This window comes from Danio rerio, chromosome 24 (assembly GCF_049306965.1).
Source record: "Danio rerio strain Tuebingen ecotype United States chromosome 24, GRCz12tu, whole genome shotgun sequence".
Taxonomy (NCBI): domain Eukaryota; kingdom Metazoa; phylum Chordata; class Actinopteri; order Cypriniformes; family Danionidae; genus Danio; species Danio rerio.
Window position 1 is genome coordinate 20571846 of NC_133199.1, and position 20655 is coordinate 20592500.

Below are 20655 nucleotides of genomic sequence, written 5' to 3' on the forward strand. Positions count from 1 at the left end.
ATAAATAAACAAACAGGTGAACTGAATAAACTAATAATGGGTTAACAAGGAAGGTGGGACTTGACAAGGGGTGGCCAACCTTGTTCCTGGAGAGCCACTTTCCTGCAGATTTCAGTTGCAATCCATATTAAAAACACCTGCCTGTAATTATCACGTTGTGTTCAGGTCCTAATTAATTGGTTCAGGTCTGTTTGATATGGGTAGCAACTGAAATCTGCTGTAAGGTGGCTTTCCGGGAAAAGGGTTGGCCACCCCTGGACCAGACAATAGGCAGGAGAGCACATAACACAAAGAAACCCCACAAGCCATTTGCTCACATAAAGCTCTGGTCACACTGGACTTTTCTCCCCATAGACTTCCATTCATACATATGCAAATGCGTCAGATTGGTAACGCAAGCTCATTCGACAAGTTTCGCTGTTCACTGCGTCACAAAGTTCAAGCTTGGTGAACTCTGACCTACAAAATCGCATCACTTGACTGCGTGAGACCAATCAAGGATAAATAAATGACCTCTCTGGGCAGAAATTTAAAATATGAACCACTTGCTCGCTTTTTTAGATGTCTAATCATCTTGTTTAACTCCGCCTCTTTTCGCTGGACCATACTATAGAATTTTGCAAGCTCAAACTCTAGTGTGACCGCAGCTTTAAACACACAGCCAATGAGAGAACTCAAAGCACAACACTTAAGCATGCTGCCACAATGTAAACACAGAGTCATGTGCTTAGACAACACCAACATAATCAGAACGCAAGACACAAGCAGATGATAAATGAAAAACCTTACCGTGCGCTTACATGCAGCATGCATGTTTCCGATCCCAGCGCCAACCGAAACCGAAACTAACTAGATTGAAGCGCTTAGAACAAAAACACTAAGCTGTGAACAAAACAAACAGACCATGATGAGAGCACGCATCCCGAGCTCACCCGGACCTCACGCACCCGCATCAAGCGCGCCAAAATAGCCTAAACGGCACACATACAATGACAAGGACAGACAATGGCAAGAAATGTGAGTCTTGAAAAAACTTGAGCCGAGCACAACATATTAGACAAGACAGGACTAGTGTCTGGACTGGCTACCTAAACAAGAATTAACAAGACCAAAGTGGCAGAATCCTGACAAATATATTTATTACAATATTTGGTCATGTTAGCTAACGTCACTTAATGAAATTACAGTCATTCATTATTAGTTCATTAACTGATGGTGCATTAACTAATGTTAACAAGCATGAATTTGGATTTTAATAAGGCATTAGTAAATGTTGAATTGTGATTAATAAATGCTCTGAAAGTATTGTTCATACTTAGTTCATGTTAGTACATACATAAACTAATGAAACCTTATCTTTTTTTAACATATTAAAATTAATGATCTTTGTCTTGAATGTTTAATTATTTAAAAAAAACATTTTAAACCAATAAAAATGTTGATTATATTAATATACATTTTATATATGGGTGGCAGAAACAATCCAAAAAAGGAATGAAAAGTTTTGTTTCTTTAGCCATTTTCATCTGTCTTGATGCTATGAAATGTTGACTGCTCTGTTTTTGACTGCACTTTTATTATCCTGCGAATGATCTTTTCTGCCTAATATTTTAAGTTTCTTGTGTATATTTAACCAAGTGGATCAGTCTTTTGTTAAACCCTCTCCATGGTTTGACCATCATTCAGTCTCAAATTAAGACTTTTGTTCCATTTTTCAAATGATTTGTGATTTGATTTCTTTGCCTAGATCCACAACCCCAAATACAGTCTGACTGTTCATCCATGCAAAAAAGAGTAAAGTCAAGCATTCTCCATTCCTGTTTTTTTTTATCTCTGACAACACTTTGTTCTCTCTCTCATTCACAGGCTTTCAATAAGAATAACTTGATCCTGGAGGAAAGAAATAAGTATTTCAACCCTCAGCTAGCAGGAAAAACATATACCAACGCATATTTTACTGACGTCAACACATACGACGACTTTTAAAGCTGGATCTGTGATTCCAGTCATCATCTTCAGCACCTAGTGATATTTTCTTTGCCTCTTTTTCTTCACCTGGATAAATAAAAAAGACATTTTATGTGGGACCATTTCACCATCAAAGGCCAATAACGCTGTACAGAACCATTTTCAGAGTTAACAAGGACATCATGCTTTCCAATTGTGGACATCCCTGAATGAAATTGAACTCCGGTGGACAAATAAATCAGGCGATTTGATTCAACCGCTGATAAACTCTTGCTGTAAAGATGACACATGGACGCTTTGCATGATTCTCATCTAATATGTTTTTTCTTTAAGCGTCGCTTCATTTATTTGCATGGTTGGTCGCATTCCAGTGTTTGTGGGCGTGGCCTGCATCATAAGTGGGCAGAGCCTTGTTTCCTGTGCCGAATCAGATGCCCCTGTGCCTCACTAAGGACCTACAGTGGTCTAAAGTGCATCAGCCTGCCCTAAAATGAGGTTTTGCCACAACAGACACACACACACAACCCATGTGTAGATAACAAAGAATGTGTTCATATATCTCTCAATATGGGGCACTTGTTAGTTGAGCTCTTAGCAGTGGTGGGAATCTCTGTGTTTTGTTTTTAGTTGTTGTTTTTTTTTTTTTTTCGTTGTTGTTGTTGTACAAAACACTTTTCATGAGGCATATGTCTGTAGTTTTTATAGATGAGTCTATTCTGAAGAAAAGAAAAGTGTTTCAAAGTAACCCTGTTCAGTCACCCAAATGAGACTTGTCATATTAACATTCGTCTTTATGTGGTGTAAGGTCTGCAAAAACAGAGAGAATGTGAAACACTACAGGACCTTTTTATGTAAAACATTGATCATTTGAATATTATCAACATGTTTCTATTTGTTTAGTTGTTTAAGTAGATTTAAAGAGAAGACAATTATTATATATAAAAAACAAACTGCTTTTCAGCACAAAAACTGCTATTTCAGCGTTATTTTCTTTTCAGACTTCTGAATGAATTTACTTATGAACTTAACCATCCATCCATCTTAGAAGAGGTGCTTGGGAATTCACTTTTCCGTTTTCTACTAATTCTTTTCTACTTGTAAAACTTTGTTTGCTTGTTTTATGTGCATAAATTAAAATTGCTTCATATACCTGGGTGTGTGCGATTTATGAAGTGTTATGTACTTGAATTGACTTATTTAGTCAGCCGGGCCTTATTGCAAATATTGACCTCTTGGATAATTTGCAACACTTTCATAATTGAGTGAGCTGTGCTCAAAAAGAATTCAGTTTTCTCTTGAACTGATGAGCAGTACAGTCAGGGTCGGCGCGTCTATAGAGGCCGCCTAGGGCGGCAGAATAGAGAGGGCGGCGTCCCCGAAACTACCCTCGCCACCAGCGCCCTCAGTTATATCCACGTCTAGTGCTGCAGAATTGATAGTGGCATCCCCAAAACTACCCTCGCTACCTGCGCCCTCAGTTATATCCGTGTCTAGGGCGGCAGAATAGAGAGTTTCATCCCCGAAACTACCCTCGCCACCCGCATCCTCAGTTATATCCGCGTCTAGGGCGGCAGAATAGAGATAGCGGCTTCTGTGACACTACCCGCACCACCCGCGCCCTAAAGCCTGATTTATACTTCTGCGTCAAACACCGGCGTATGCTACGGCGCTGACGCATAGCCCTTCGCCGTGGCCATCGCCGTCACTGACGTGCACCTCTCAAAAAATGTAACTACACGTCGCAACGACGCGTAGCATAAGCTCTGTGATTGGTCGGCTTGGTAGCGCTGACGAGTCTGGGCGGGACCGAGAGGCGCACGAATGGCGCGACGCCGCGCGAGCGATTGTTTACAAGTGTGGAGTCCCGTGAAGGAGCTCCGGATGGAAAGTTTTGTTTTGTGTTTACCTCATAGTTAAAGTTGTTGCACGTCCGCCGGTTCCTGCCTCAAAATGAGCGAGTTTGAGCCACTTGTACATCCCGGAAGTGTTCAGGAAATGCAAAAAAGTAGCGAAGAAACTTGACACAGAGGAACATTTACACCTCACTGCCAACTAGCGTTTCGGAAGTGTTAATGCAGACCGGCAGAGACAGCGCGCAGAAGTATAAATGCACAGCCACGTGCGTTGCCTGCGCCGTGGGTTACGCCGGTCACCTGACGCAGAAGTATAAATCAGGCTTAAGTTATATGCATGTCTAGTGGGGCAGAATAGAGAGAGCGGCGTTCCCGACACTCCCCTTAGCACCCACGCCCTCAGTTATATCCGCGTATATGGCGGCAGAATGGAGAGGGTGCCCCCCCTTCCACCCCCGTTTATGGTTGAGGGCGGCATGACCGTCCTTTGCCTATAGCTGCACTTCAGCTTGCTCCGGCCCTGAGTACAGTGTTAGTTTTATTGCAGTTCACACTTAGCTGATGATTGATAATAAAGTGTGTTTGGCACGCTGTCCCGGGACAGAGCCTTGAGCTCATCGGGAGAAAGAGGGGAGTCTGAGCTCAGGTAGGTCTCAAGAACTCCCCCGAATTTGTTCGCTCAGCCTATTCCATGGTTATTAGGGGTCGCCACGGTTGAATGAACCGCCAACTACACCCACATATGGCCATGCGGTGAATGCCCAGTACTAAAACATTTATATACTCTGCCAGTTTGGTTTATTCAATTAACTTATAGCACATGTCTGAACTGTGGGAGGAAACCCATGTGAGCATGGGGAGAACATGCAAACTTCACACAGAAACGCCAATTGACCCAGCCAGGACTCGAACCAGCGACCTTCTTGCTGTGAGGCGACAGTGCTGCTAACCATTGAGCCATCATGCCACCCTGTCCTGGATTCATCTAGGAAAGAGGGGGAGTAGTAGGGCTGGATGAGGGGGTTCTTCAAGGTGAAGATGACTAAGGTAAGAATATCTGGTTATTTATAAGCATTTGGATTCGACTGATTAGTAAATCATATGATAAAGTAGCTAAAGCGGGACCAGCCATGGTCAGTCATAAGCAAGTGATCCTCTCAAAATTTGTTTATGAACTTCACTAATTATGGAAGGCTATCAAGGGCCATTCATTCATTCATTCATTCATTTTCCTTCAGCTTAGTCTCTATTTTAGAGGTAAGCCACAGCAGAATGAGTCATCAACTATTGCAGCATACAGTATGTTTAACGCAGTGAATGAACTTCCAGACTCAACCAAGTAGTGGTAAACACTCTCACACTCTCTCATTTACATTACGGCCAATTTAGTTTATTCAATTCACCTAAAGCGCATGTCTTTGGGGGAAACCGAAGAACCTGAATGAAACCCACGCCAACACGGGGAGAACATGCAAACTTCACACAGAAATGCAAACTAGCCCAGTAGGGACTCAAACCAGCAACCGTCTTGATGTAAGGCAACAGTGCTAACCTCTGAGCTACTATGCCCCCTTATCAAGTGACAAAAAGTCTTTAAACAAAACGTGAGAAATTTGATTGTGTCACCTTATTTACAGTTACAATATCAATACAATATCAATGTGTCAACAAGCATTACGGGCTACGAAATTGCTGTATTTGAAACTATCAGCATAATCCATTCAGAAGGGCTCATCCCCTCATATGCCCTAATCTCCTAGAAGGCCGTACTGACAGCTTAGAATGAATTAGAGCACAGGGGTGAGCCCTTCTGAATGGAAAGAGCTGTTCAACACCTCTGCAAAGGACCATAAGGGGCCCAAAGTGTGCATTGGTTGTACCCTTTAAAATCCTTCATTACCAAGAGCCCTTCAAAGTGGCTAGTTTTGAGCACTTTCATTTGGAATGGTACTTCAATATGGTGGCCATGATTGTTTTCGCATCAACGTGCCTTTCAGAAGGCAATATATTCCAATTTGTCTGCACTGTATATTTATATATGCGACATGACAGAAATTTGGAATTCATGTTTACAAACATCAGATGTCATGTTTGACATATACTCAAACCCAGTAAGAAAAACAGAAATGTAAGTGTGTTATGTGATTTCTAGAAAAAAAAGATCCAGTTCCTAACCATATGCCTAAAAATAATTTTCCAAAACAGTTTTGTCCACAATCACGGTTAAAAAAATGTAATTCACATAAAAAAGCAAAAATACTCCCCCTAAAAGTGCAGTCAAGAGCATGCTAAAGCAACAGGTGGCAATTTACATCTAACATTAAAATCATGTTGGCCAATCAGAAGCCTTAAAAAGGGTTATTATTATTTCTGGTTGGCTGTCAACATGCCATCCATTTCACAAAAGTGTCTTATGTAAGCAACTGAGCTCCAAACTGTGTTGAAAGAGCTGAAGTTTTGAACATACCTATGTTTGTGTGGACAGGGCCTGAGATGAATAACAAAATTGATAATGTACACTAATATAAAATTGTTAATAAATAATAATCTCTAAGAACTGGCCAACCGGCTCCAAAAAGAGAAAGAGACTCTTCAAGAATTGTCCAGTAATTTGAGGCCAAAAATATATATTTAAGGAATATATAAATAATAAAAACTACACTGTTGCTAAACTACAAACAAAAGTGGAGAATTTGCTGTGAACCAACCAGAGCAGACTTAGCTCAGTAGCTTGTCAAAAATGTCATGCCTATCATATCTTTGGATTACTTAATCTACTGTAGGTGGTGCCTAGTATTGACGAGTTGCCACTTGTAGAAACTATGGAATAATCACAAATACCACGCTTGTGAACTTATGATCTTTCTACAATCCACTGTAGCATTTTAACAGTGTCCTCGCTTCATGGTCCACAATACTCTCTCAATGTACACTTCTACCAAGGTACCACTAGAAGCCAAATTCTGCAGCAGTCATGAAAGTATGGTTACAATCCCAAATGTAAACCCATAGACCAGCTGAGTCTGCACTTTTGTGTTTTTCCTCTTTGGCTGTGGGGTAAGTCTGCTTTAATATTTATGCATGTTTAAAATTACTACCCTTTTGTTATGAAAACATTTACTGAGTTAGACTGCTGTAAAAATAAATCAGATACATTTTTTTTAAATATATATATTTTTTGGATGAATCTGTTAATCAACCTCAGTCCTGATCAAAGCAACGACGTTTTACAAAATTACAGGATTTTAACTCTTTAATTGCCAAGTTCTTAAATTATGTCACTGATTTGGTGAAGAAAAAAACACACAAAATGACATATTTTTTAATATTAAAAGTAATTGTGGACTGGATTTTGTTTTTACCACAGTCTTCAACATGTGAAAGATTAGTAAAAACACTGACTTTAATGCATTATGTTCATTTTTTTTCTCTAATTTACTGTTGGTGGCTGTTTTTTCTTCATTGACTTCCATTATAACCACATGAACACTCAGTCTTTGTTTTTATTTGCTCCATGTAGTTTTGAGAACTGAGATGCATATTTTGATTTTGATAGATTTTTTTGCACAGGCTTATCTAAAAGGTTAATGGTGCCAACTGATCAACAGCAAAAATTACAAATTTTACCTTTTAACAACAGGAAAAAACACCAACAATCAAAAATGCATGATTATATGGTTTCATGGCTTTAGAATACAAAAAAAAAATGTGGTTATAATGTAAGTCAATGGAGCAAAAACAGCCACAAACTGTAAATTAGGGAGAAAAAAAGTCCAATTAATCCAAAACAATGTTGTTTCACATAAATAATTGATAAAATAATTTTAAAATGTTTACATTTTAGAATGAAAATATATAATTTTATGTGTTTTTTCACTGAATCAGTGACATCATTTGTGAATTTGGCAATTAAAGAGTTAAATTACTGTAATTTTTTAAGCAATTTAGTAGTTTTGATCAGGATTGAAGATGATTAACAGAATTATGAAAAAAATATTGCATTCAATAATGCATTTAGGGCACATAGAACTTAAAGGGGACACGTGTAAGCGCTGTTCTTAAAGTTAAAATGATGACACCTTATAATATCATAGACTCACATAGTTAGTGGTGATTGTATATCCACTAGACTGCAAGTGCACACAGCCCCAAACCAAAATGGCACCTGAATGAATGAATAAATGAATGAATGAATTTATATAAGGCTTTTACTGTGTATTGCTATAAACGCAAAGCTTTATAATCACATGAGCCCCCTCATAGCCCTCTCTCTCCTCAGCATCCACTGAGATGATTGGATAGCAGCCACAGGACAAAAGTGTCAGTGTGCTCACCACAGACCAGCTGCAGGTGGAGAAGAGAGACAGTGATAGAGCCAATTCAGTGGAGAGGGATTATTAGGAGGCTTGATGAGTAAGGGCCAATTGAGGGAATTTGGCTAAGACACTGGGCTTACACCCCTACACTTTATAAGAAGTGCTGTGGGAGTTTTAATGGCCATAGATTGAGGAATCACTGAACAGGTTTTATAAATCTTACTTGATTTTGGAAAAGTTTTACAAGTGAATAGACAATTTATTAGACCATTTATTAGACACATTCATAAAACTAAAAGGAATAGTATTAGTAAATAGACATGTGTTGTCCTGTTATCAGAGCCCACAATGCAACAAACAACATAAGCCTTGAAAATATCTAAAAGAATGCATATTATGGAGACTTAATGTTTAATCATATTAGACAATAGGCCAAGTGCATTCCAAGTATTTGATGTGTTTGAAAAAGCCTATTTTATTCCAAGTTTTGCTTGAATATTTGTCACATTTACACTCATTGGCCACTTTATTAGGTACTGTCTAACTGCTCATTAACGCAGATTTCTAATCCGCCAATTACATGGCAGCAACTCAATGCATTTAGGCATGTAGACATGGTCAAGACGATCCTTGAGGCAGATGGGCTACAGCAGCAAAGGACCACACCAGGTGCCACTCCTGTCAGTTAAGAACAGGAAACTAAGGCTCACTAAAATTGGACACTAAAGGATTCCTGATTTTTGCTGAAACATAGGATGGTACAACAACATGAAAACATGGATCCATCCTGCTTTTTATCAACGGTTAAGACTGGTGGTGTAATGGTGTGGGGGATATTTTCTTGGCACACAGCTTATCTGAGTATTGTTGCTACCCTTGGCCATCCCTTTATGACCACAGAATACCCATCTTCTGATGGCTATTTCCAACAGGATAAAGCACCATGCCATAAAGTGCAAATCATCTCAGACTGGTTTCTTGAACATGACAATGAATTCACTGTTCACAAACAGTCTCAACAGTCACCAGATCTCAATCCAATAGAGCACCTTTGGGATGTGGTGGAATGGGAGATTCACATCATGGATGTGCAGCCAACAAATCTGCAGCAACTGCATGATGCTATCATATTAATATGTACCAAAATCTCTGAGGATTATTTCAAGTACCTTGTTTAATCTATGCCACAAATGATTAAGTCAGTTCTAAAGGCAAAAAGAGGTATCTACCCGGTACTAGTAAGGTATACCTAATAAAGTGGCCGGTGAGGATACATGGCTTTGACCAGTAGGTGTCCGAATTACTGTATGTGGCATTTTAACACTTTGAAACAGTGACTCGACTTGTTGATTGATTTGTTGTTTTGTTTTACAAAGCTTAATTTCTCCCTAAACTGTTGGGGCATTAGATCCCACATATACTGTAGACCACAGCGTTTAACCAGTCATTCTAAGTAAAGACCTCAAGTGCATATGTTGGTTCAGCAAATGTGTTCAATGAAGGCTTATAGAGACCACAAAGGGGGCTGCTTTTAAAAGCTGAAATGATAAATGGAACACCCTAAAGTCCTGAAAAATAAATAGACCGACACACATGGTACCCATTTTATGTCCACAGGTTTATATAGATGCCCAGTCCAAAACTGCCAACCTAATACCTTGAAGTCTTTCTCCCACTTCACAGTATTTTGACATAATGCAGCTTTGTCTGGGTTGAAATCTGCTCAGAATTAACCTCAGTTGAGCAGATGTGCTTATCAAAGGCTCAGAGCAGCTACAAAGGGTGTACCATGAAATCTATGCTGTTGAATGGGACGCGCTATGGTCTTGTGGACTCAAAGTCAGCATGAAACAGAGGTTAAGATCCTGTCCGTTTTCCCATATAGTGACATATATCAGATTAAAATGGTCCTAAAATTGGCAAAAAAAAAAAAAACAAACTAGGTTGATGCATGCTTTGGGAACTGATTGAATCATTGGAAGTGCAGGACAATGGATGAATGGACAAAAGCAAGACACACTGATGACCTTACAAAAAAGACATTCCATGTGACCAGACATGAAGAAAGGACATTTTAAGGGAGGAGGGAAGGTTATAGTAATTGATAAAAGATTATAGAGGCAAATTATTCATTCATTCAATTTCTTTTCGACTTAGTCCCTTTATTGATCAGGGTCGCCATAGCAAAATAAACCACCAACTTATCCAGCATATGTTTTACACATGTTGTACCGCATATCTTTGGACTAGGGAGAAACCGGAGCACCTGGAAGAAACTCACACAAACACAGGGAAAACAGGCAAACTCCACACATAAATGTCATCTAAACCAGCCGAGGATTGAATTAGCAACCTTCTATCTGTGAGAAGATTGTGCTACCCACTGTGCCACCGTGACGCCCTATGGAGGCAAATGAATTTTAACAAAATAGTGAAGTGCCCAGATATATTGTTTTTAACAAGCATTACTACAGTGGTTCCTCGTTATTCGCAAGAGTTACATTCTAAAAATAATCCACAATAGGTGAAATCTGCAAAGTATTCAGTATTACAATTATTATAGATGTTTAGGCTGTAATTTACAATTTCTCACTTTTCTCTCAAAGTTGAAACCTTCGTAGAAAAATAAGTCTAGTACTGAAGAATGAAACCAAAGATCCAAACAATTTGATCCTCATGTGTTTATTCCGTAATAGCAGCCGCATAACTTCTACCTTTCTTTAGCACGTTCAAAAGTCCAACTTTCTGTGTGATGGTTATAATCTTCCACTGATTTTTGGGTGCTACTGCAGGTGCCTTTAACGGTTCAGAATGTTTTGTCAACATTGTGGGGAGAAAACTTGCAAACATACAGCACAGCACTTCAGAGTCACACTGCTAGCGATCGAAGATTTATCAGACACACCTGGGGCCTGTTTCAGTAAGGAGGTTCAAACAACTCAGAGTTTAAACTTGAACTCTGAGTTGATTTACCGAGAGATTAAAAACTCAGAGTTTTCGGTTTCAGAACAGCTGATCTGAGTTGGGTCAATCAACTTCGAGTAGACCAACTCAGAGTTAAGCGCGCACACCGTGACTTTAAAAAGGCATTATCAATGGAGCGCAGACATTACGAGTGACTATGGCAATATCTTATAAAAGAGATCACCATTTCTTTCTCCGGCTGAACTTGATGTTCTCATGCAAAGTTATAGCAAATATGAGTGTATATATTTGAAAAGAAGCAACCATCAGTGAAGAAGAGACAGTTAGCGTGGGAAAACAGCTGCTCAAGTTAATGCCTAATTTCACTTTTTAAGTATTTAAATATTTAAGTATAATAAAATAAGTAATGAAATTTGTGACGTTTATATTTTTTTTCTAAACTTTCTTTTATACATTTATTAGTTTTAAATGATTTAACAGTGCACTTGTGTGTCTGCCTTTTTTATTGATCAAGTGATAGAGGTTAATATAAAATTTAGAAGGTAAGCAGTACTAAAAATTATTTTTAGAAAGAATAATAATCCCATTAATCTAGTTACATGCATGTCGAAGGTGAATTTAATTTAATTATTTATTAAAAAAGGATAAGCCATTCTAGTACAGTTCTTCTGTGACAAAAATGTAGGCAATAGCTATTTTCCATCCAAATATATTACATATATTTATGTGCAAAACTGGAATATTGCATAGAAGATGCGAATAAAATTCCATCCAACGAGTCAAAGAGAAAAAAATGGTCACTTCCTGATTAAACTGGCACCAAATATCAACAGTAAAAACAGAATTTACTGTGGTAGAAGAAGCTGCGTCAATTAATTCTTTATTTAGCCTAATCAATGTACTTGCGCCTCGATGTCAGAAGACAATGCTGAAACACAATGAACACGTGGGGGCGTCTGAAGCCATGAGACGCAGAGACTCTTGACACACACTAGACGTTCGGAGGTAACTAATAATATACACTAATACTGAAACAGTTAAGGCATTTTAGAATGACTAACACAATATTTAAGACATGTTACAGTGTGCTCAGCCTGCTGTTTGTCCATTTACACACATTTTCATTATCATATGATCATGATCTTTTTTTTAATGTACATACTGTAATTTGTTCAGTAAAAGTGATTCCATCGTAGATTATGCGCACATTTTCGATCGAATAAAAGTTTATGCTACTCAGTTATGCGCGTTTTTTATACATATTTTAAAAAGTTATGTGCATCATGACGTTTCTATCAATCGTTTTTATGCACGTATCCAAAATAAGCATAAAAATAGGTGGGTGGAAACGTAAGGCTAAGGCGAGAAATACCGCTTCATCTTTAAAAAAAGGGGAGGAGACCGACAGAAACTCTGAGTTTAGAGAATAAAACCTGCTTCTGACCAGGTTAGATTCACAGAGTAAGTTACCACAGTAACTGACTCTGAGTTAAAGTTACCTCTCTTTCAGAAACAGGCTTGACTTACCCTGCTTTCTCCAGTTAACAAACCTGCCATTTTGAAACGGAAAACCCAGAGTTTCTCTCATTTCAGGGTTAAAATACTCTGAGTTTTCAGTTAACCTCCTTTCTGAAACAGGCCCCTGGGCTAGCTAATCAAGCTCCTACTAGGCTTTCTAGAAACACTCTTGCAGGTGTGTTGAGGCAAGTTGTAGCTAAAATCTACAGGACACCGGCCCTCCAGTTTTAGAATCCCCAGTCTACAGCCAATCAGGACGCAGAACACAATACGATGTAGAAAAAAAAAACATGTCAAAACTGCAAGGCTGCAAAAAGTGAACCGGTTTTAAGCGAGAGACGACTGTATATACATAGAAATATAAGAACAAGAGTACATTTTGATATTATGTTAACTAACACACATGACATCCAATATAAGTCCACAAGACTGCAAGTTAACACAGTCTGAAATTCAATCTGACTCTCGCACCCTAAATTCAGGCTCATAGCAGCCACAAAGGGGGCACTCATTATCAACCTTCCAAAATCCCTAGATTTTTGTGAACTGGAAGTCCTCGTGATTCTGCAGTTGCTGAGACTTTTATTTCTTTATACTGATGTACTTCTAACTGAAACAGAATATTTAGTAAGGGGGCAGGGTTTACTTTTTGCACGTCATTGCCTCGTAGCAAACTAACGTAAAAGGGGTGAGGTTAAGATTAATGTTGCTAAAATCATTAAACTGATGTCAGCAAGGACCACCACTCCAAATGTGTGAGCAGATAGTCAGACTTTGATTGATTTAAAGAAAAGATAGGTGTTTACTAATTGTTCATGTATTCATTCATTTTCCTTTAGCTTTGTCGTTTATTTATCAGGGCTTGCCACAGTGGAATGAACCACCAACTATTCCAGCATATGTTTTACAAAGCGGATGCCCTTCAAGCCGCAACCTAGCACTGAGAAACACACATACACTCTCACATTCACACACACACACACACACACACACACACACACATACACATACATACATACACAAACACACATACACACATACACTACAACCAATTTACTTAATCTAATTCACCTGTACCGCATGTCTTTGGACTGTAGAGGAAACCGGAACACCCGGAGGAAACCGACGCGAACATGGGGAGAACATGCAAACTCCACACATAAATGTCAACTGGCCAAGCTGGAACTTGAACCAGTGACCTTCTTGCTGTGAGACAACAGTGTCTACCACTAAGCCACCATGCCTCTATTATTGTTCACTCAAAGAATAACAGTGCTAGCAAAGTTTCATTTGAAGTAGACTTTAATGGATTATCTGTGGTCATTGTTGTTTTGCAGGAACACAAGTGCACATGAAGCGTACCATTCGGGACTTTACCAAAGGACCACAAAGGTTTAGGGTGCTATTTAAGATGGGCCCTTTATGTTGTATATATTGGGCATGAAGAAGTTGCTATCCTAAGGAGAACTTTTCGTCATCACCTCCTTTAACCTGTGTGAGAAGGTAATTGAGTGTCATAAGTTCACTCCTTCATGCTTGTGTGTAAACTGGAGGTGTTGAAATCACAGGTTTCTGGGTCTGAGGATTAGTCACAGTTTACTTTGACTTACGATCACGCTTGTGTAGTTTACTAATCTTGTCCTGCATGCTCACAGTGTGTTTTGGTTCTTACAGAGGCTATTCATTTGTTAAAATAGCGTTTTTGATCTGCTTTATTTAGGAGTTCTATATCTGTAAACATAGTCTGCGGTGATTAATGTGTCGTATGTTTCTCTCTGTGACCCAGTGCTCACCTCATATTGGCATGCGTGATGTATAGTAGAGCCACATGGTTTAACAAACAAGCACACATACTGTACACACGTAAACACATCCATGTCTAACTCAAAAGGTTAAAGGTATAATTCACCCAAAATTGACAATTTACTCACTATTCACTCTTTCTTGAGTAATTTCAAACCTTTAGAAAGTTCTTTCTTTTAAATACTAATGAAAAAGAAATACTAAAAGTTAAAACCGTTGATTCCCATAATAGGAAAACATATACTTTGGGGTCAATGGTTACTTAACAATGGTTATTTAAATTTCCAGCTTTTTTCAAAATATATTCTTTTTTGTTCATAAGAAATAAGAAACCCAAATTTGTCTTGAACAAGAGAAGGGTGAGTAAATGGTGACAGAATTTTCATTAGTAACACTTAATTTTGATGGTTAATTTGAGAATTAGAAGACTGCTTAATATCTGCTTAATATCTGTTGATACTGCTGCTAAACAGACTTTGCAAGTACAGTCAACTTACCCTAACCCTAACGCCAACCCTAACCCTTGCCCTAACCCCAACCTAACACTCTACTTATACTCTACTGAGAATTAGTTAGCATGAAGATGCAATGTCACTTAAATTCAACAAACAGACAATCAAAATAAAGTGACCTTTTCATTTTGTGGTTATTATCCCTTTAAGTCTGCTTTTAAGATGCTAGCTGATTTACAACAAGCTATGTCATTTAATCATTATGAGAACTAAATCACACAATAAAAGGTAAAACTAATATGTATGTTATGTCATCATGTATACTATTAATATTTATGTGGCACAAGGTTTCCTATTGAGAGTCCACTGAGAGTACATTTTTAATTAGATCAATTGTAAGTATTCATTCGTTCATTCTTCCTCGTCTTAATCCCTTTATTAATCTGGGGTCGCCACAAAAGAGTGAACTGCCAACTTATTCAGCATATGTTTTACACAGCGGATGCCCTTCCAGCTGCCACCCAGTGATGGTCAACACTATGACGAATTTAGTTTATTCAATTCACCTATAGCGCATGTTTTTGGATTGTTAGGAAACCTGGAGCACCCAGAGGAAACCCATGCGAACATGGGAAAAACACGCGAACACGGGAAAAACTTGAACAAGCAAATTTCTTGTTGTGAGGCGACATTGCTAACCACTGAGCCACTGTGTCACCTTAATTTGAAATATTATGGCTAAATAACTAATATTTAGAAGTTTGTAACAATAACTTATAACTAAAACCAAAAATACAAACATAAACCCTTGTATGTCACCTGAAAAATCCAATTTATAAGATCAAAAATTATGTTTAACTCTAATTTCTACCAGTTTATCTAAGATAATCTTATACTAAGTTTATATAAGATACTTCCTGTTTGACATCATGCTCCAGGAAGTGACATCATTTTTGGTGGAGGGAAACAACAAGCAAGAAAAGTAAGTAGCTCTGAATTTCTTGATTTCTGTGATGTTTTGTTTGTTTGTTTGACTTTAAATAAATCTGTCTGATCCCCTTTGAAAATGTGCTTAAAAAAATGAACTTGTTTGGAGCCTCGTTCTGGATGAGCAGTGTTATGCAGCATGCTGTTCAATATTCTGTCATACAATATTCTTCTAATCATTGTTTTAATTGCCAAAATATACTAATGTCTTTGGACTGAACTAGAGCATTTTTCGAAGATTTAGAAGATTTTACACATTCTATTGTTAAATTACAACAAAAAGCTTGTGAATTGCAGGTATGAGGCCTGTTTATATGAGATGCAAGACCCTGCAGGGTAATAGTGTAAACATATTAGATAATAGTTATCACTGTATACTACTGAGGAAAAGTTGGTTTTATTTTCGCACATTCGTTCAGTGACAACTTGTGACATGCTCCCTGTATTGTTTACCATAGTATTTTGAATTTTCGGCTTGAAATTACATGTAAGTATGACTTCAAAACAACATTAGCACTATTTATTTAATTGTTTTTGACAATGTTAGTCATTGACTGCTAATATGATTTTCCTATTTGTAATTGGCAAAGAATACTTTTCTGAAATATAAGAAGATAAAATTCTCATTGTGTGAATATAAAATGAACTTTAACTCAATTCGAATACTTCCCCAGCAGATTTATTACAATAATAATTTTAAATGTTTTGTATTACAAGGTTTCTAGCATGTTTAATTATCCAATTTGTTACATATGTGCTAATTTGCTTACAAAAATCTGACCTTTGGATAAAGTTATCCTTTTTAGTAAAAACCCTGTTTAGTTTTTTTCACATGTGAGAGAATATGAAAATCTTTTTTTTTTTTTTTTTTTTTTGCATAATTCAGAAAATACTGCGAATAGTGTACATTTTTGTGTTGTAGAATGTTTTCTCCAGTCTAAGTATGTACACTGTAAAAAAGTCACAGAATTTCACAACATGTACAATTTTTCAAAGTAAATTACATTAGTTTCACTTTACAGGACTTAACTGTGTTTTTTTTTTTTTTTGTATTCAGAATCTCATTGTGAAATTAAGGCAAGCGGCAAATTACAGTAAAAGTAAACTTATCTTTTGCACATTAGTTTATAAGAATCCCAACACTCTTTTAATTCAACATAGAAATGAATACATGAGTTTTATGCTACAGTACAGTCACTTTTTAGACATTTAGAAATATTTACAGATTTATTGGTATTATAAACCACATCAGAGTAATTTACATAGAAATTTACATCCAGTAGCATACAGTGAAAGTTTTGCAATTAATAGCCTTTAGTTTACTTTACATTTAAAGGCGAATTTGTATGAATTTTTCTCTTTGTAAAAACATGATTAGATATGAATAAAACTGTGAGCTTTTGATGTTCGTGCACGGTAAAAATATGCGTTCAGTAACTTGACAATTTTCTGTATTTTGTGATCCGTGTTAATTATTTATTTATTTATTTATGCTTTTTAGTTGCATTGTGGGACCTTGATTGTTCCTCCAGTAACGTTTAATGTTGATAAGTAAATTTTAGTGATATTTTTCATAGTTTAATGTGATGTATTGTCTGGTTTATTGTTATAAGTTACAACACAGAAATCTGGTTATAAACTGCCACTGATTTTACTGTTATTTTACAGACTTAATTTCTTCATATATTATTTAGTCATTCATTAATTTTCTTGTCGGCTTAGTCCCTTTATTAATCCGGGGTCGCCACAGCGGAATGAACCGCCAACTTATCCAGCAAGTTTTTTACCCAGCGGATGCCCTTCCAGCCGCAACCCATCTCTGGGAAACATCCACACACACACATCCACATTCACACACACACACTCATACACTACGGACAATTTAGCCTACCCAATTCACCTGTACCGCATGTCTTTGGACTGTGGGGGAAACCAGAGCACCCGGAGGAAACCCACGCGAAGGCAGGGAGAACATGCAAACTCCACACAGAAACGCCAATGAGCCGAGGTTCGAACCAGCAACCTTCTTGCTGTGAGGCGACAGCACTACCTACTGCGCCACTGCCTTGCCTATATGTAATTTATTATATAATATATAATTCAAACCACTAAAACTATGGTAATAGTCACTTTGATAAAATGCACAGTTGAATTTTCATCATCAAAAGTCGACAGAGAGCAGATCAATTTCCCCTAATACAATTCTCAACTGTAAATTAACTGAAAAAAACTGTAAATCATAAAATTGGTGCTGCTAAAAAGCTTAAAGGCTCAGTAAAATGTACAGTATGTATTGTATTTAAATGTATGTGATGTAATTAAAGTCTACAGAGACAAACTGATAAAATTCAACAAAAGAAACACATAAAAGTTTATTTAAATTGAATTTTAAAAATAAATAAATAAATAAAGGCCAAAATCTTAAAACTGACAGATGCATGAAAATACAGAGCTTCTGTTTGCTGTGTCTAACATTAAAGGACTTTGTTTTTAACATTGAACATTTACAATTTGCTCTGAATGCATTGAGAAGCAGTGTAAATCAATGCTGCCGCTGAGCTCAAAGCACTGTGGCCTGTGGGGGAATCATTACATTCAGATATGGACACTGTTTGTTTCAGTCAATGCCTGCTTTACCTTCTCTCAGCTTTACTGATCAGCATATTAATGCTCGAGCATCTCACATTACAACAACAAATCGACATAACAAAAATATCTACGCCTCGGGTTTATGCTTGTTTGTGTGTTATTTGGCTTTTCTTCAACCATTTCTACATTAACTGCTGCTGTAAGATCACATTATTTATATTTTTGAAGGTTATGGCTTTGTTGTTCTTCTTCCTTTTGAACAATGTAATATTTAGTTCTTTTTGTTTTCTTTGGTTTGCTTCTTCTGTACAGATAAGCTTTTGTTTGTGCTTCTGTGTTTATTTGCATTTATGGAAAAAAGATTTTGCCACTCACAAAATAATCATCAATCACCAGTGTAAATAATGCAGTAAACTGTAGCGCAGTAAACAGTAAAGCAGTAGCTCACATTATTTATTTATGTTGCGTTGCATGCTGGGAAAGTTTAGTCCTCGCAGTGGTTGGAATATTGAATTAACAGTAGCAGAAATATAAAATTATGTAACATTTTGTTATGAATTGAGCATGTGTATTTCTTTCTTTCTTTGTTCTGCTATTAATTTAAATTCTGGAAAATGTGAATTCTAATGTATATTATTATTGATTAATATATAATGAATATTGTTGTTATCTTCAATCAAATTAGACACTTGTATGTTTTATTTATGTATAAATCTTGTATTTGAATGCATGTATTTGTTTGTTAGTTTTTATATTGTTAATGCATCTAGAAATTCAGAATTATTATTGGTTTTTATTCACTATATTTTATTTTACTTGCAGTAATATTAGGATTAGTTAAAAATTATGGTTATTATCTAATTAATCCATAACTATTGTCAGAGTCTTCTACTGGAAAGGATCTTTCTCTTGCACTTTTTTTATTATTATGTTGCTGTTGTTGTTGTTGTTGTTGTTGTTGTTGTTGTTGTTGTTGTTGTTAATAATTAAACTAAAGTTACTTTCCCTTTTACCTATGTATAATTCCTATTCATTTATTTTTTTGCTTGTTTTTAAAGATTATTTAAGACATGTAAACAATAACAATGCTGCTAATGTATTTTCCTGTTTTACATTTTTAATTTCCAAAGCTTCTGAGAATTCAAAAAGGTTCACATGTTGATAAATAATGTTATGAGAGCTGTTTTAATGTTAAGTTATGATTGAATTGCCTCATATTTCAGTTACTGTATGAAATAGTTTGATAACAAGCAGGAAATGCCAATGACATCACCATATTGAAATAGTCAATTATGTTAAAGTATAAGTAAATTAAGAATTATTATTGATTGTCATCCATTCACTCATTCGTTCATTAGTTTTTTTTATTTTCAGTAGTCAAAGTTTTAATTATTTAACATTAAAATGTAAACATAAATTCATTTAATCATTCGTTCGTTTTCTTTTGGGCTTAGTTCCTTTATTAATCAGGGGTCGCCACAGCGGAATGAACTGCCAACTTATCCAGCACATGTTTTACTCAGTCATAACCCATCATTGGAAAAATATAAATATATTTTTTGATATATTTATTTATAATAAATATTATAAATAAATGGGCGGGTGAGGTTTTAAGGAGGGGCCATAATCCTGGTCCTCAGTACAAAAAAACTATGATGACATCAGAATACAACAATGCATAATTAATTGAATTACATTTAATAAATTATGGTCATTTTCTAAGCATTCTATAAAAATGTTCACAGTTATCTACAGTAATTATAATAATTATCATTATTATTAAAGTAAACAGATTTTTATCAATCCATGATAATAAAAAACAACAACAATAATAATAGTAATAATAGTAATAATAATAATAATTATTATTATTATTATTATTATTATTATTATTATTATTGTTGTTGTTGTTGTTGTTGTTGTTGATACTACTACTAATAATAATAATAATAATAATAATAATAATAAAAATAATAATAATAATAAGTATCTATAATCTATAACTAATTTCACTGTCATGCACAGAGAATTATCCCTGACTTTCTCATCATTCACTTCTCTCAGATGCACCGCTGCCATGTTACAGTATAAAACCAGCCTGATCTCACGAGAAAACGTAAGTATTTTACGTTTTGCCAGTTTAGTGGCTAATTCGTACGAATTCGTACGAGTTCAGTCGTACGAAATGGTACGATTTTAAAAAAGAGGCGTGGCACCTGACCTCACCCCTAACCCCAACCGTCA

The 20655-nt window shown here is 36.5% G+C and overlaps 1 protein-coding gene and 1 long non-coding RNA gene across 9 annotated transcripts in view; both read left to right on the top strand.

The window, feature by feature from the left end:
- sema5a (sema domain, seven thrombospondin repeats (type 1 and type 1-like), transmembrane domain (TM) and short cytoplasmic domain, (semaphorin) 5A) overlaps positions 1-3117 on the top strand; it is a 404793-nt gene extending 401676 nt beyond the window's left edge. For all 8 annotated transcript variants that reach the window (XM_073940463.1, XM_073940461.1, XM_073940462.1 and 5 more), the window contains one exon: positions 1867-3117. Coding sequence is in view for 3 of the 8 variants with exons in the window: in XM_073940461.1 (XP_073796562.1) it covers positions 1867-1986 (120 nt within the window). In the remaining 5 variants the exon portion in view is untranslated. The remainder of the gene's footprint in view (positions 1-1866) is intronic.
- Positions 3118-15768: 12651 nt separating this feature from the next.
- The window catches only part of LOC141380661 (uncharacterized), a 146200-nt gene continuing 141313 nt past the window's right edge, over positions 15769-20655 (top strand). Inside the window, exon 1 of the long non-coding RNA XR_012399265.1 lies at positions 15769-15817. This is a non-coding gene — a long non-coding RNA (uncharacterized lncRNA). The remainder of the gene's footprint in view (positions 15818-20655) is intronic.